This window comes from Pteropus vampyrus, unplaced genomic scaffold, assembly GCF_000151845.1.
Source record: "Pteropus vampyrus isolate Shadow unplaced genomic scaffold, Pvam_2.0 Scaffold101, whole genome shotgun sequence".
Lineage (NCBI taxonomy): Eukaryota > Metazoa > Chordata > Mammalia > Chiroptera > Pteropodidae > Pteropus > Pteropus vampyrus.
The window spans coordinates 3917908-3933636 of NW_011888882.1; the positions used below are offsets into that span (position 1 = coordinate 3917908).

The window sequence follows — 15729 nt, forward strand, 5'->3', positions numbered from 1 at the left end:
ATCTTTATCTAGCAGAAGAGTTGAGTGTGTGTGTGAGTGTGTGTGTGTGTGTGTGTGTGTGTGTGTGTGTGTGTGTACAGTGTTTGAGGAGGGAGTTGCCTTTCTGTGGGTCTCAGCATGACCCCCATAAGAGTCACTATCTCCAATTAATATTGCTAATTAAGGTAAATCAAATATTTGAAGGATCTTTATCTCCCTTCCTGGTATCTGCAGAGTTGGAAAGCTAATTGAATCTAAGTATAAAACTTTTTTAACTTTGTGTCACATATTCTAGACCTCAAAATGAATTATTTGCAAATAGAATTGGAAAGCCATTTTAGGATGTGAGGTTATGAAATCAAATACATTTTTAAAGTTTATAACATTTTCAAATATGAGACATCTAACCTTGACCTTAGGTTTTTCACATCCAAGAGTTTTAGCTATGAGTTGGCTATTGCCTGTCCACAGGAGCAAAACAATTTGGCCACTGTTCATTTTCGATGTATTGGTATCATTGATCACCTCTATTGGACGTACTTTCCTAAACTTGGCCCCCAGGGTTTAGTCATGAACTCTGATTATCACTAAAGTTTCTGGAGCTTTCTGAAAAGCAAGAGAGACATCTGAGGCCCTAGCTTTCACTTCATGTTCCCACAGGGACACTTCAGGGGTTTCAACAAGGGCTGAGGTGGCAGTGAAGTGGTCCGTGAAGAGCCCTTGGCTTTGGGTGGTGCAGATGTCCAGCTGGGGGGAAAAAAAGAAAAGAATAAAGAAAGGGAGAGAGGAGAGAGAGAGAGAGAGAGAGAGAGACTTGTCTCTGAGGAAAGCAAGGGTCCCGGAGAAAATTAGGTGCAATGGTGTATTCAAGACCAAAGCTTCTAATGCTTGAGCATTTTTGGTCTAGTTATCTAAACTATATAAGCGATATCATTTCCTTATTAGTATATTGGTGATAACAATGCCTACTTGCAGCATAACTGAGAATTTAAACTAGGTTGACACTCTCTGAACTTGAGCAATTGCTCCACAATTACTGCCTGCTATCTGTCCTTTAGACTGGAAGCTCTGTAAGGCATAGACCATGCATGTAGTTTTGTCCTCAATGGCCAGCCAAATCCCTGGCAATAGTAAGTGCTCAATAAATAGTTGTTAAACAAATTAGTTGATGATTAAAGAATTCTTTGGTAATATATTAATAGCTGCAAAATATTCCATTTTATGTATAACCTGGATGGTTTTGATATAGTAGGTGGACCTGTCCTATTTTCCTGGAATTCCCTACCAGAGCACACAGACGAAAACGGAAGAATCCACATTCTAAGTTCAGAGAGTCATCTGCATGGAGGCCAATCCCATGGAGCTTTCTGAGAAGGGCCGTTTCAGTAGAAATATTTGGCACAGGCTCTGTTTTCTCGATTGAACAAAGACAAATATACCTTCCTAATCCCATCCACCACTGTGTTCAGGTACTCAGAAAGCTCAGATCAGACTAATGGCAAATAACACACACACACACACATCATTTCAGAGCATTTCATATTCATTCATTAATCACTGACCTAATTAAAGTTCTGAAAGACAATGAGTAATACACTGATACTCAGTGTCTATTACAAATTTCAAAATCTTAAAGAAAAATAATAGCCATCAAGAATACCTTGGGGATACTAAACTGGATTTCTCAATCAGTAGGACGAATGCTCATAACACTGCACTCCTCGCCCTCACAGTTAAAAATGAATACTTTCAGGGAGTCAGTGTACGGTTCCACATTGGGTGTAAATCTAGAAAACAGATCATAAAACCAATTAAATTTTGACTAGAAACTGAATTCTTAATCTGGGAATTCTCGACCTCAGAATGAATGTGACTGACCTTGTATGCACTATAATTTGTGCTACCTACGCATGTGCATGCACGCAAACACAGTCACACATACATACACTCCCCATTTTTAGTAAGTTTCTTGAGGATAAGATGGAGTAGTGATGAATTTCAGCTCAGTAACCAGATAGGATACCTATGTCAAGTGCAACAGCCCTGTTTGACCACCAGAGTTCAGCTCTTTTACTAGCCCTTGTCTCTCTGCTATTGTGTATCAGAGCAGAGTGGTTGCTTCATGAGTTCGTTCACTCAAAAGCAAGCTTACTTGTCAACGATGAAACAATAGGGCAAGCTCTTAACTGCGTGTCCTGCAATTCAGACCACATGGCCACCTAGAATCAGGCATTAACATAGAAAAATCAGTGTACCTCTTACTCCATAAAATCTCACATAAGGTGAGCTGGGGAGGGGTGAACTTCAAAGCCAGACAACTGAGATTATTGATACTAATTACTAAGGAAATACAAATAGGCTTTCTTTTCTCAATAGCAATTTTAATGTAATGCTCGCACTGTCATTCATTCAGCATACAGTCATGTGTCACTGAAGGACAAGGATATGTTCTGCGAAATGTATTGTTAGGTAATTTCATTGTGCATATTCTTAGGGGCCATGATGAACAAAACAACACAAAAATCAGTCAAGCACAAGAGAAAATGATGCAATCAAGACACATGGTAAATACCAGATGTATGAGGTTGCTACCTGTGTAACATGGCATACTGTTTTACAGCAAACTTTTTTTATAAGCAGAAAGAGTATACCTTAAAATAACAATAAGGAGTATAGTAAATATATAAACTAGTAACAGAGTTGTTTATTATCATTATTAAGTATTATGTACTATATGTAACTGTAAGTGCTATACTTTTATACAACTGGCAGTATAGTAGGTTTCTTTATGCTAGCTTCACCAAAAACACTGGAGTGATACATTGCACTACAATGTTGGGACAGCTACAGCTTGACTAAGTGAAAGGAATTTTTCAGCTCCATCATAACCTAATGGAAACATCATCTTATATGCAGTCTATTGGAAGCACAGGACAGTATTATCTTTTCTTCAATGAAAATTCATGAGTTTAATATGATTGTTTTTCCATCGTCTGTGAGCACACTGGTTTTTTAAATAATATTATAAAACCAAGGCTTCTATGCAAACTCAACCTGTTTCACTTTATGGTAGGAATTGATTTTTGTTCGTCACCACGTCTTCATTTTTAGAGAGCTATCCTCTCTTCTCCTCTCAATACTACCCCAGAAATCACTGAAATTATCATTGCTCCCCATAAACTAAGATGTTCCAGACCTATCTTGCACTTCCTGCATTAGCTACAAGTTTAGCGGTACCTACCTTCAATGAAGACCTGATTCATTTTGGAGAAAGATAGCACAAAGTCCTAAAAACTGGGTCCTAATCTGCGTTTTATGTCATTTATACCACCCTTGGAAGTAAAATACCTAATATTAGAATCTGTGTAAGTGATTTTAGTAACATAAGACTCTACTTTCAAAATTGGAACTTCAGCTATTTTTGTGAATTAATAGGTATTCGGTATGATTGTTTTAACAGTGGGTTTTTATTGTAACGCATGTTGATCTCCTGGTGATAGTGAGGTGGGTTAAAATACTAAAACTTCTTCCTCTAAAATTGTAGAAACTCATAATGTGTCCAGATCTACACATAGCCAAATAGAGGTCCATTTCTGGTTGATTTTTCCTGCATTATCAAGTACTTTAAAGAAAATTTTATTAACACACTCCGACGAAATGTCCCTTGGCTCTCGGTCTCAACGAAATGAAGTCCATTAGTTTCACTGCTCTTACTAGTACTGCCCTAGGGCATGTGTAGCTATTCCATCCAGGTGACCAATGTATGGAGAGGTCCTGGGTTTCCTTTGACTTTCCCTTTGTCTGAAGTAGGAAATTTTATTACAACTTTCTTAAATGTTTTTCTACCTATTACATATCGGTTATGAATGTAGTAGTTAATTTGTTATTTCATCCCTAGTTTACAGACAAACCTTTTTCTTTATAAAGAATTATCTCTTTAATTAAGCTGTTTGAGTTGATTTCTGTTACTTCATACCAAAGGGTCTTAATTTTTAAAGGTGGGCTCTAGTAATTAGCTATTTGAAATTGAATATCCTTCGCATTTTAATCAAGGAAGGTCATGATTGGAAAAGCTGCTATTTTCTGACAAAAGCCTACAGGAGTCTGAATTAATGGCACATTTTCAGTGGGGTAAATTGAAAATGTTAATCAGAAGCTGAAAGTCTGACCACTCTCAAACAGTAAAGAAGTCAAAGGTGAAAAGACACTCACCTCAGCTATGCTCTTCACAGGTCTTTCAACTGAATTATTAATGAAGGGAAAAGATATTAAACCCTTATGAAAGTTTCTTTATGGACTTAGTTTAGAATTCTTTCTCTCAATCTATCTGAATCTTCCAAGGGATCTTGCTTAGGTTGAATATTAACGTCAGAGTCTGCAGAATCTTTTATGCTGCTTTGTCTTTGGGATTCTCAGTCCAGGCTACTCATCAGAACAGCAGCAGCTTTTAGGAAAAACTAACTCACCGTTAAGCTTATGAAAGTGGTCCATCACCCGAGGTCGCCTGCTCCTGAGACCTCCATCTGGAACAAGGTTCTGTAGAGCAGAGGCCTTAATACAGGTGCTTGCAGGGACCAGCGAACAACATAAATGTCTAAAGCTGACTGTTGAAAGATAGCAGGGGGCGGTAAACCGCGAGGGATCGCCCCACATCTGTCCACCTCCTGGCTCCCACCAAGCCGGATCTTAGGTTGTCAAATCTTCCTGTTTCTCAAGAGACACTAGTTTGCTCATGTTTGTTAATTGTAAAAATGTCAGATGAGCAAAGTGGGATTGATCATCAACTCATGACACGTTATCTTCATTTGTTCTTTATTTCATTTATTTATTTTTATTTTTTTATTATTTATTTATTTATTTATTTATTATTTTGGGGGGTTGTCACTTTTTCCAGCTTTATTGAAATATAATAGACAATTAGTTGCTCATATTACAATGTACAATTCAATGGGTTTTTTTCTTTCAATTATAGTTGGCATACAATAATATACCTGTTTGAGCTGTATAGCACAGTGATCAGAGATCCATATAACTTACAAAGTGATCACCCCACTAAATCTAGTCCCTCTCTTCCTCCTTACATATTTATTACATTATTAACCATCTTCCTCATGCTACACTATACTTCTCCGTGTCTATTCTGCAACTACCCATTTATACCTCTTATTCCTTTTGTTCTTTATTCCATTTTATTGAGTTTTCTCTTCTTCATGTGTATAATGAAACTTATTTCTCCTCCAAAGGCTCCCAACCTAAAGTATTTAATATTTGTACTTTTTTAAAATTTGGTATTGTCAATGAATAGATTTTGTGGTATTGTCAATATTTTTTTAATATATTCACTCTACTGGGTATAAAATTGTATCTCATTACAGTTCTTTTTTAAATTTATTTTCATTATGGTGACATTGGTTAACAAAATCCAGTAAGTTTCAAGTGTACAATTCAACAGTAAGTCATATTTATGTTGCATTGTGTGTTCACCACCCATAGTTAGAGTTCTTTCTGTCACCACATATTAATATTTGTATTTGTACTTTCAAACTATCTTCAATATTTGATTTATATATATATGTGTGAGAGCATCTTTAAATATGGACATTATTGTTTATATATGTTTAATTTACTTAAATAGAGTTGTACTACAAAAATTCTGTTTACTCACATGGCTAAATGACTATTTAGTTCATTTCTTGTGACTGCTGTACAGTCTACATTTAACCTAATTATTCCCTGGTTCTTTGCCTCCATAAACAATATTGTGGTAAACATTTTTATAAATACCTCACGGTTTACCCTTGTGAGATTTTCCCCTGTGTTTATGGTCTGTACAGTAATTACTTAATTCCACTAAGTACTGCTTTATTCCCTTCCAAAGTGGCCATATCAGTCTACATCTCCACCAGTAATGCGTGAGGGTTCCCGGCTCCCCATGTCCTCACCAGCATGTGATGTCAAACTTTCTAATTTTTTTGCTCTTCAGTAAACAATATCTCAGAACTTTAGTATGTATTTCATTGATTATTATAGGGTTAAACATCCCACCTTTGAGTATTTTTAACTATAATTCTTGCCATTTTTTTATTGTTTTGATAAATCTCAATCATAATCCTTGTCTTTTTTTATTGTTTCTTTTTCTTGCTTTTTTATAAGAATTTATTTTGTAATTCTAGATATCAATTCTTCGTTGTTGCTAAATTTTCTATAGGTCTTCTCCCAAACTGTCACTTACCCCTAAATTTTGTCTATTGTTTTCTTAATTATTAAGCATTTACTGGAAATGTTTAATGCATATCTTTTCAGACTCCATTGCAGCTGGGAGTGGCCAAGTATTAACTAATTTTGGTGTAATATACATTAATTTTTTACTTTATGTTTTGAAGGATTTATTTTAAAATCTTTTAGATGTCAAATCACAAAGATATCTTCTTGTAATTTCTTTTATTAGCTTTACAATTTACCTTTCACATTTAATTTTTTAATCTATTGATTCAACTTAATTTTTTGACCAATTTCATATTCTATCTGATATTCCTAAAACTAATTATTAAATAATTCAATGCCAAGTATATTTACACATGTGTTTGTTGTAATTCTTATGCTTTGCATAGTGTCTTAATATCAGGCAAGGTTTTCTCCCTGCTTCCTGCTCCTCATTTTCTAGATTACCTTAGCTATTTATAGACCTTTATTCATCTATATAAATTTGGGAATCAGCTTGTGGAGATGAACACTAAAAACAATTTTGCTTGGATTTTAATTCAATTGCCTTGAATATTTAAAATATTAAATTGTCTCATGATTAAACTGAACATGATTTAGCTTTTAACTTTGGGGTTTTTTATATGCTTTACTCATAAAGATATGACACATTTAAATTAATTCTGAGGTATGTTATAGATTTTGTTACTGAAAATATTGGCATTAATATTTAAAAGTATTAGAAACTACTTTTTCTCTTGCTTCTGCAGAATGGGAGCTCTACTCAATTCTAGCCAAAGAGAGAAGGTCTCTGTGAAGGGATTTTCTTTCACTTCCCACCTCCCCAAAAGACAAAACCCGATGAAGAGAAGGCACCAAACTGATACTCACTTGAGACACTAAAGTCTTTTTATTAATAACCTTCATAACTTTATTTAACATATTTGAACTATATATAATGTAATGATGTACTCAGCAAAATCCTGACACTAAGATATCTACAAACCAGTTTCTCCAACAAAAAAATCCCAACAGAAATAAGGGGAGGGGGAATTTTAGAGATACATCAGCCAGGAGCAATATTTGAACCTTATTTGGATCTCAATTCAAGCACAGAAACTGAAAAAAACAAGTATAAGACAGTCAGGGAACTGTGACTATTGATATCATTGAAGAACTTTTAGGTGTGATAATGGCATTATATTTATTTTTAAAATGTTCTTATATTTTAGAGATCTATACAGTGAAATATTTATATATGAAATGATAGTGTCTGAGATTTCCTTTAAAATAATCTCAAGGACACATATTTATAATGTTGAGATTGACCGATAGGTATATTGAGTTCATTATATGCTGTCTTAGGTGTATGGTTGAAACTTTACATTTAAAAGGTTATTTTAAAAGAGAATACTAATTTTTTTATGTTATTTACATTTTCTGAATTATATCTATTCTTTCAAGGGTCACTTTTTGTTTGATTATCATGGTTCTTCTTTTCTAAGATATTAATGCTCCTCAAAAATGTCTGGTGACCTTTGGTTGTCTGGTTATGTTAGTGTTGTGGCTTGATCAATTCTAAGACCCACAGAGCCAATTAAGATGAATTATGAGCCTTTATTAGCCAGCCAGCAACTGACTCTCTATCACACAGGGTTTGAGGAGATCAGCCCCAAACTCCCAAAAGAGGCAATTTATAAAACCTAGAACCACACCCTGGTTTAACATCAAACAAGCAAACAGATTCATCACACCCTAGTTAACATCAAACAAGCAAGCAGATTACAGAAGCAGAAGTTGGCCGTTAGCATATCTTTGCCCAGAACCACACCCTTAACATTAGTAATTAATGACTAAATTAATAACTATAGGTATTAACATGAAATTCTTCTGCCATTGGTACTGGTTACTCCGTAATGTTCTTTGATTAGAAAAGAGGTCTAAAGGGTCAGTGTAAATGGATAAAGTGAGGCTACATCTAGGCTTTAAATGAAAATAGGATTAAACTAAGGGCTGTTTACATTCGGCCATTAATCTTCTCGGAAGAAATGGCTATTTTTAAATTTCCTGCCCCCATAGATCCATTGTGGATGCCTACAATTACCATAAGATTTATTGTGCTTCTGTGTGGTTCAAAGCTTATTGTAGAAGCCTCAACTAGGCATTTTAAGAAGTAAACGTTGAGTTTTAACCTGGGGAATAAAAAATTACTACAGTGTACAGTCATCATGTAAATACATCTTAAATACTCTAATGTATGCCTTAATCTCACTCATCCTTTCAGTTTTGGCTTTCTCCAAACTTGGAGCATCTCTGAAGCTCTGTTATAAAAATGACTCCATCACACATATTCCTGTGTTTTCTGGGCTAAGATTTTCTCTGTTGTACTTTGTCAAAAAGAACCCAGATGCTTTTCTGAATTCCAGAAATCCATACAACATCTGTTCCCAGCTCCCAATTCTCAAAATTCTTACAGATTTGACCTCTTGGTACTCTTTTCTTGTGATTCCTAAAGAAGGTAATATGTGCTCTGGGCCCATGAACTTGAACCAGAAGCCTTTGTACACACCTGAGATGTATTTAGATATAGTATCTAGAAGCATGGCATCAGGGTGAAAATTCTTTGATGTCACAGAAGTGCACTTATGGTAGACGAGGAGGGGGAAGTAAGAAGCGAGCGGGGGAAGGAGAGAGGGAAGGAGAATAATTGCCAGTAATGAAATGAAGGCCAGAAAGAAAGAATCTCATACTTTTCAGCACAGTGCTGATAAAAAGAGTGATCGGCTAGCAGCAATTTATCATCACTACTAAGATGATTATTTTTAAAATCAGGTCCCGTTTTTTAATACGAAAGTGTTGTTCCCCAACTTGACTGATTACATTTGTCACCACAAACCAATAACTATCTTTATTTAACAAACATTTCAATATACGGTGCCGGAAAACGTGGGGAGTAAGCAGTTTGCACTGAGGGTGTTACAAGAAGAGCCCTGTTGATTGGCGGGAAAGGTAAAAGTCCCATCATGCAAAGCAGTAATGTCTCTGAAAAGAGAATGTGGGCTGGGAGGAGTCCCGAGGTTTTTCCTTTATAGATTCTGAAAATATAAATAGATAATTTTATTAGGTAATCTGGTTTTGGTCGAGATGAAAGGAATCTGAAACCATACTGGATTGGACAAAGCGTGGGGTTTAGAGGAAGGGTAAAATAGTGTCTCTTTGCAGAAACCAGCAGAGAGCGAAGCCTGGAAGCAACTGGGCCTCAGGCCTTTTAGTTACTGCCTGAAACCCGTAGGATTACTGCCTCCCACCTCCTGCTCCCACTGAACGCTGACTTTCTTTCTCCCTCCATATTTGCAGAGGAGGTATGGTCTGTCTCCCAGGACTGATCAGCAATCTGTCTTGGATTTTTTTTTTTTTTAATCTTTTTAATTTTGAGAGTATTTTCCCCCCTAAAGTTTTCCATATATGAAATCGTATGCTCTCCAAGTAATGATAGTTTTATCTCCTCTTTTCAATAGTTAGCTTAATTACTAGCTGATAAATTAGTGCTGTGCTGGTAAATGTTTAACATCTGGGTCTCGAAAAAAATTGTTTTAAAAGGCCTTAGTTGTATAATTTTCCCCGTTTGCCAGTATAAAGACTGCCACCATGGACAATTTGAAGCTACCAGTGTCATGTCACGGAACCCAGAGTTGGGGAAAGCTGCACACATCAGGATCTCAAGCCAATGATCACAGGCGATATTCAGCACAGGGCTGCTTATAATTTATTCGATCACCATTTGGATAATAATGTTAAATAGTAGTGATAGCGGCAAGCAGCCATTCCTTGATCCTGATGCTTTAGAATCCAATAGCCAAAAGCTTGCATTCTTAGTGCTACATTTAATTAAATGTGGTGGGCCCTAGGAGCTCTGTGTCAGGACTTAGAAAGAAGGAGTGCCTTTGTCAGTTAGAGATGCTGACCAAAGGGCTAGAGAAAAGGAAATGGCCTCTGCAGTGCCCACGTCTGTCAATTAAGACTACCATCTCTGAGCCCAAGGGTTAGAATCAAATGTCTATTTTTATCTTTTGGGGCTATATGCCACTTACAGAGAAAAGGGACTTAATAATTAGGCAACTTATTTAAACTTTTAATCCTTTTAAGCCTTATTAATCCTTTTGCCTCAGTTACCTTTTGTGAGGATTAAATGAAATAATTCATGTTACACGGTGAGTTCAGTGCCTGGCAGAAAGTAAATATTTAATACATGTTTCAATATCCATTTTAATTATTTGTCTCGTAGTCTTAAAAACTGTTAACCAGAGCATTGCATAACATGGTCTATATTACATTTTAAACATATCCTCCTAGTCCTTATTTTCTAAGTTCTTTTTGAAAAATAAAAAAACAGCTGTTAAGTTTTGTCATTTGCCTTTTCAGTGTCTATTGTTTGGTTTTTTACATGGATCTAAGAAAAACACTTTTAGCTAATCAGCATAAGCCAGTAAATTACCACCTTCACCTGTCTGCCTAGAGTCCCCTTTCTCCACAAAGCCTGACCATCTTCCAGCCCAGGTGCACCCACACAGCACTCACTGCTCATCATCAGTTCTCTTCCTGGCCATCCCTCCCCTTATCCCATCAACAGTCCCCCCAACCTGCTCTCCACAGAAACACCCTTTCAGCCAACACAAAATACCTTGATCAAAGCAGTCTATCTCAATTTGTGACTGAGGAAAAAAAAAATAAGAAAAAAAAATCTTAAGCCCTTAGGATATTGTTGAAGGGAAGGGTGCTATTTGAAACCACACTGACTAAAGAAGTTTCTCCCTCCCAAGAAAGTAGAGGCAAAGAGACTTAATGTGCCCTACATAAAAAGTAAGACTGATGGAAAACATAAATTGAGTTTTCTAAACTTCCCACGAACAGCACAGGAAAGGAAGCCATCTGTCTGGACAGGCTGCAAGGTAGCTGAGGAAAAGCAATGGCTACAGGCTGGGGATCATGATCTGGTATCAAGGTCAGCTAGAATGGTTATGAGGTTTTTACAAACCCTGAACATCCAACATCCAGGATTTGGCTCTACAATGCATAACACATATCCTGTCATTTATCCTAAAAATGGAAAACCTGCTACACCCAAAGCATTATGTTCAGAGTACTTTAGAGAGAGAAGAGCAGATGCTCAATGGGGTTTCAGTGCTGCCTTCTCTTGGCAGTAGAACTAACTTTATAGTGAGGGAACCAACATTAACATCAAAAAACTTCATTTTTTCAACTCAGTATTTAGGAAATTTTCTACACAGTGGAGGTGAGGGCTGGCAGAAATTCTGGCCTGTGGAGAGGAACAGGTGTTTTTAAAGGATTCGGTGAACAGAGTCCCAGCAGAGTCCCAGAGCCCACTCCTCTCTCCCACTTCCACCTCCCAGCAAAGGCCAGGGGTGAAGCGAGCCACTCAGGACACAGGGCATGGCGGTGAATATCTTGGGGTCATCAGCGTTCACCAGCACTTAGAAGCTGTCCAAAGATAGTAACTTCTTAAGAGGCAGAAAATTCTACCATTTTTTCCTGGTTGCTTCCTAAGGAAAAAAGCTTGCCTTTTTCTTACAGAAACCAAATATGACTTGGGTCATTATAGTGAGCAATCACATACTCTTTGGGTGCTAATAAGGGTTTCAGAATTGATGATGAAAATCCTGTGATGGATGTGGAGAAGTACGAGAGAACAGTAGACAAGAGTGTCCACAACGCCTTGTGAGTTTTGTTAACACACTGATCTAATCCCAGCTCAGACCTTCCTCATTCCTCCCTCCTATCTCTTCCATTGTTCTAGGGGTTGTTTGTTTTTAATGCAGAAATTAAAATTAAAACAAAATTAATTTTAAATTAATTGAAATTTAATTAATTAATTGACAAATGTAAGAATTAAAATTAAAATACACAGTGTCCTCTAGTCCACGGGTTTCGGAGTGTGGTCCCCACCAACATCACTTGGGAACTTATTACAAATGCAAATTCTTGGACCCCATCCCAGATCTAAATCCATCCAGGGATCCTGATGCACAACAAAGTTTTGGAATCAATGTTCTAATCCAGTGGTTCTCGATCCTGGCTGCACACTGAAATCACCTAAAAAATTTGGTAAAGATTTCTTTCAGAGTCTCATCCCCAGAGATTCCAATTTGATTGGATTGGGTTGTGGTTATGGACGTGAGAATTTTTGATAGTTCTTCATGTGCTTGTAATGAGAAGCCAGGACTGAGAACTGGTCCAGCCCAGTTACAGCATCTGGGCCTTTATAGTCAAATAGAGCCACTCAAATCAAGTACATTCTAGGAGAGCGAGAGATTCTGAGGGCCTCTGTAAGTTAAGTTTTTCTGTTCCCTCATACACTTCCTTCCTGACCTAGGTGGATATATTTGAGTTGCTCTGACTCCATTAGCCTCCGCTGGAAGTCAGTCTCGCTCTCATTGTTCTTTCCTTATATCTTCACAGCCCTTTCTAGTTCTTCCCCCACTAGCCTATAGTTTTGGTAAGTTATACCAATCGAGGCAGGTTAGGATAGGGGCTTAATGGTGCTAGCCCAAGAATTCTGTGGTAGAAAGAACATTGTGAACTTGTCAAGAGCAGATGCTCAGGGTGCCACCGCTGCCACTTTCTCCAGGCAACTCAGGACAGAAGAATGGATGCAAAGATTCAAAACAGGAGAAATTACTGTGTATGTAGATGAGGGCATCATTTCTAACATCAAAAAACTTGATTTCTTCTATCTCAACATCTAGAAAAATTCCTATGTGGCTAAGGCCAGGGCTCGCAGAAATTCTGGTTTCTGGGATGGAGTTGGAGTAGATGGTTCCTGCCTTCATGCTGATGACCCAGAAGCCATGTTCAGAAGAGAAACCGCTCTTCCTGTTTCTGTCAACTGATTGCTTGCAGACCCCCAGAGCCCAGTCTTTCCCATCTTCCACTTCTACCTCCCAATAATGGTAGCCAGAGGAGAAGCACGAGGTTCCCAGGACACAGGCCATGTGAGTGAATCTCTGGGGATCATCCACCAGGTCGTGGCAGATCTTTCCACACTGGACTTTCCTTAGGTCATTGGAGAGGACAAGGCGGGAGTTTGCGGTTACCGCATCCAGGGTCATATCCTCCCGGAACTTCAGGAACTCTTTTCTCATATGCAGACTTTGCTCCAGTAGGAAACCGTGCTGTTGGGTGAGAAGCGTTAGTGTTCTAATTTGCCATTCCTCCAAAGGGGCTTTGTCAGTTACTTCTCGACATATGGGGCAGGTCAGTTTCATATCCTTCCTTTCTAGCAGCCAAAGTTGTATGCAGTCGTAGCAGAAAGTGTGCACACAGGAGAGAGAAATGGGATTGGAGAAAAGTTCCAGACAAACCGGACAGGTGGCTTCTTCTCTCAGACTGGCAGACATGATTTCTCAAGATCACTCCTTAGTGGTAAGCTGAGTTCAAATGACCCTTTATTAGCTCCTGGGAATGATCAAGCGCTTTTCTTCAATAATGAAGATGTACCTAAACCCAATACAAAAATCAAATAATATAAGTCTGTAGTTTATACATGACAGTGACGCTAAGTCACCAGAGAATGATAGTAAAGGCATAGTTTGTGAGAAAAATTATCAAAACTTTCCAAAATCTAAATGGTCACAAGAGAGAGAAATAGGACAGTGGACATCGTCTTTTCAGGTAGGGCAGTTTACCTTGTCTGGAGAATTCCAGGTGAAGTTGTGTCTGCTCTGACCAGTTTCTCTCTGCAGGAGCGGAGTCCAACTGGGTCTTTAATAGGATCTAGGAGTCCTAGTCAGTAGGTTACCTGCAGTTTAAGAAAAAGAATTTCCATATCTAGATACGATCATAAAAATAAAACTACTGTACTCGTCACAAAAAGGTGACTAAGGAGACCTTGAAATTTCAAGGAAAATTATCATATGTGAATAAAACTAGCAAAAACCACTGCAAACCAAATGAGATGCCCATCAGAGAATCAATTTTAAAGATAAAAAACTGGGTTACCAGAATATCCTGAAACATATTCTCCATCCAACAAATAACTTACTAGGAGCTTTCCATGTTCCCGGCTCAGCTAGACTCTGGAGATACAAAGTGTGTGATCACAGACAGGAGCAATGATTCCTAGGAGCAATGTGGAGTTTAGGGGAGCCTTCTGTTTCTTGAATGTTATTCCAGTCTGATGGCACATGGCTGAGTGACAACAGAGATAACTTTCATCCTCAAATCCCCGAACTCCATTTCCAAATACTTGACTTTTAAGGCAAATTGAACATGAATGGTTGCAATCTAAAAAAGGTACTTGCCTAACCCACCTTTGAAAACAATTTTTCAAAAGAAAAAAATGCAAAAATTGGAAAAAAAAAAAAAAAGTCCTTTCCAATATTATCTATGATCAGAAATGATCCAAAATTATTTATATAATAATGAAACGATTCAGTTAGTTATAATACAGCTATTGAAAATGGTAAATATGTTAAAGTGAAAACCCAGAAAAGCCTTGAAGAAATGTTAGAAAATAAAAAGAAACAATTTTAAAGCACACACTGTATTTGAAAACACAAACACATGTATGTATAAAAAATGACCAAGAGTTAATATGTAAAAATTTAAATGATGATGTTAGAATGGAAGATAAAAAAAAATTTTCTGACACAAGATAAGACAGATTCTTTCTCTCCTGAGATGCAAAGGTAAAGACATTCGAAAGATACTTGTAGCCAAAGAGAGGGAAATGAGCCAACAGAAGTAACCCAGACAGAGATCCGTTACCTTGATTTGCAGACTTCCAGGTAAGGTCCTGAAGGTCTGAACTCTGCATCTCTACCTCTTCCAGCTTTCACTTCTCTCTGAAGTGGGTTTGAGCTCAGACACTCTGGCTTTTTATAGTCCCTGGGACACAGTCTCCACCCACAATCAGGGTCATGATCCCAGTGATTGGGTTATTTAAATTACATCAAGTAAACTTTACTCTCTGTGAACTTGGATCCACTTATTAGTAATATCATTTTTTTAATTTTTCAGTTATAGTTGATATTAAATATTATATTAGTTTCAAGTATATAACATAGTAGTTAGATAATTTATATAACTTATGAATTGATCCCCCCAATAAGTCTAGTACCCATCTGACACAATACATAGTTATTACAATACTATTGACTATATTGCTTATGCCGTACTTTATTTTATATCCTTGTGACTATTTTGTAACTGCCAATTTGTACTTCTTAACCCCTCACCTTTTTCACCCAGCCCCCCAGCCTCCATCCCAGTAATATTTTAATACTCGTATAATAACATATCAAAAATGTGCATGAATCCTGTTCCCCAGGTACATAAAAAAAGGTGTATGAAAATATTTTTAATTTTTAGAATAATTTTTAACTATCATTAGTGCTGCTATGAGTTAAGATTAAATTACAAAATAAGCTTGATTCCATAGATTCCTGAGTATAAAAGCAATTGACTTTCACACATGCTAGTTAGATAAGATTGAGCCACTGGTGGGGAGGGGGACATAGTCAGCCCTGTCAG

At 37.2% G+C, this 15729-nt stretch overlaps 1 protein-coding gene across 1 annotated transcript; it reads right to left on the minus strand.

Moving 5' to 3' along the window:
• Window positions 1–12782: 12782 nt before the first annotated feature.
• Window positions 12783–13595, minus strand: RFPL4B (ret finger protein like 4B). The gene has a single exon (XM_011364862.1). The coding sequence runs from the start codon at window positions 13593–13595 to the stop codon at window positions 12783–12785; it is 813 nt and encodes a 270-aa protein (XP_011363164.1).
• Between the last annotated feature and the right edge of the window lie 2134 nt (window positions 13596–15729).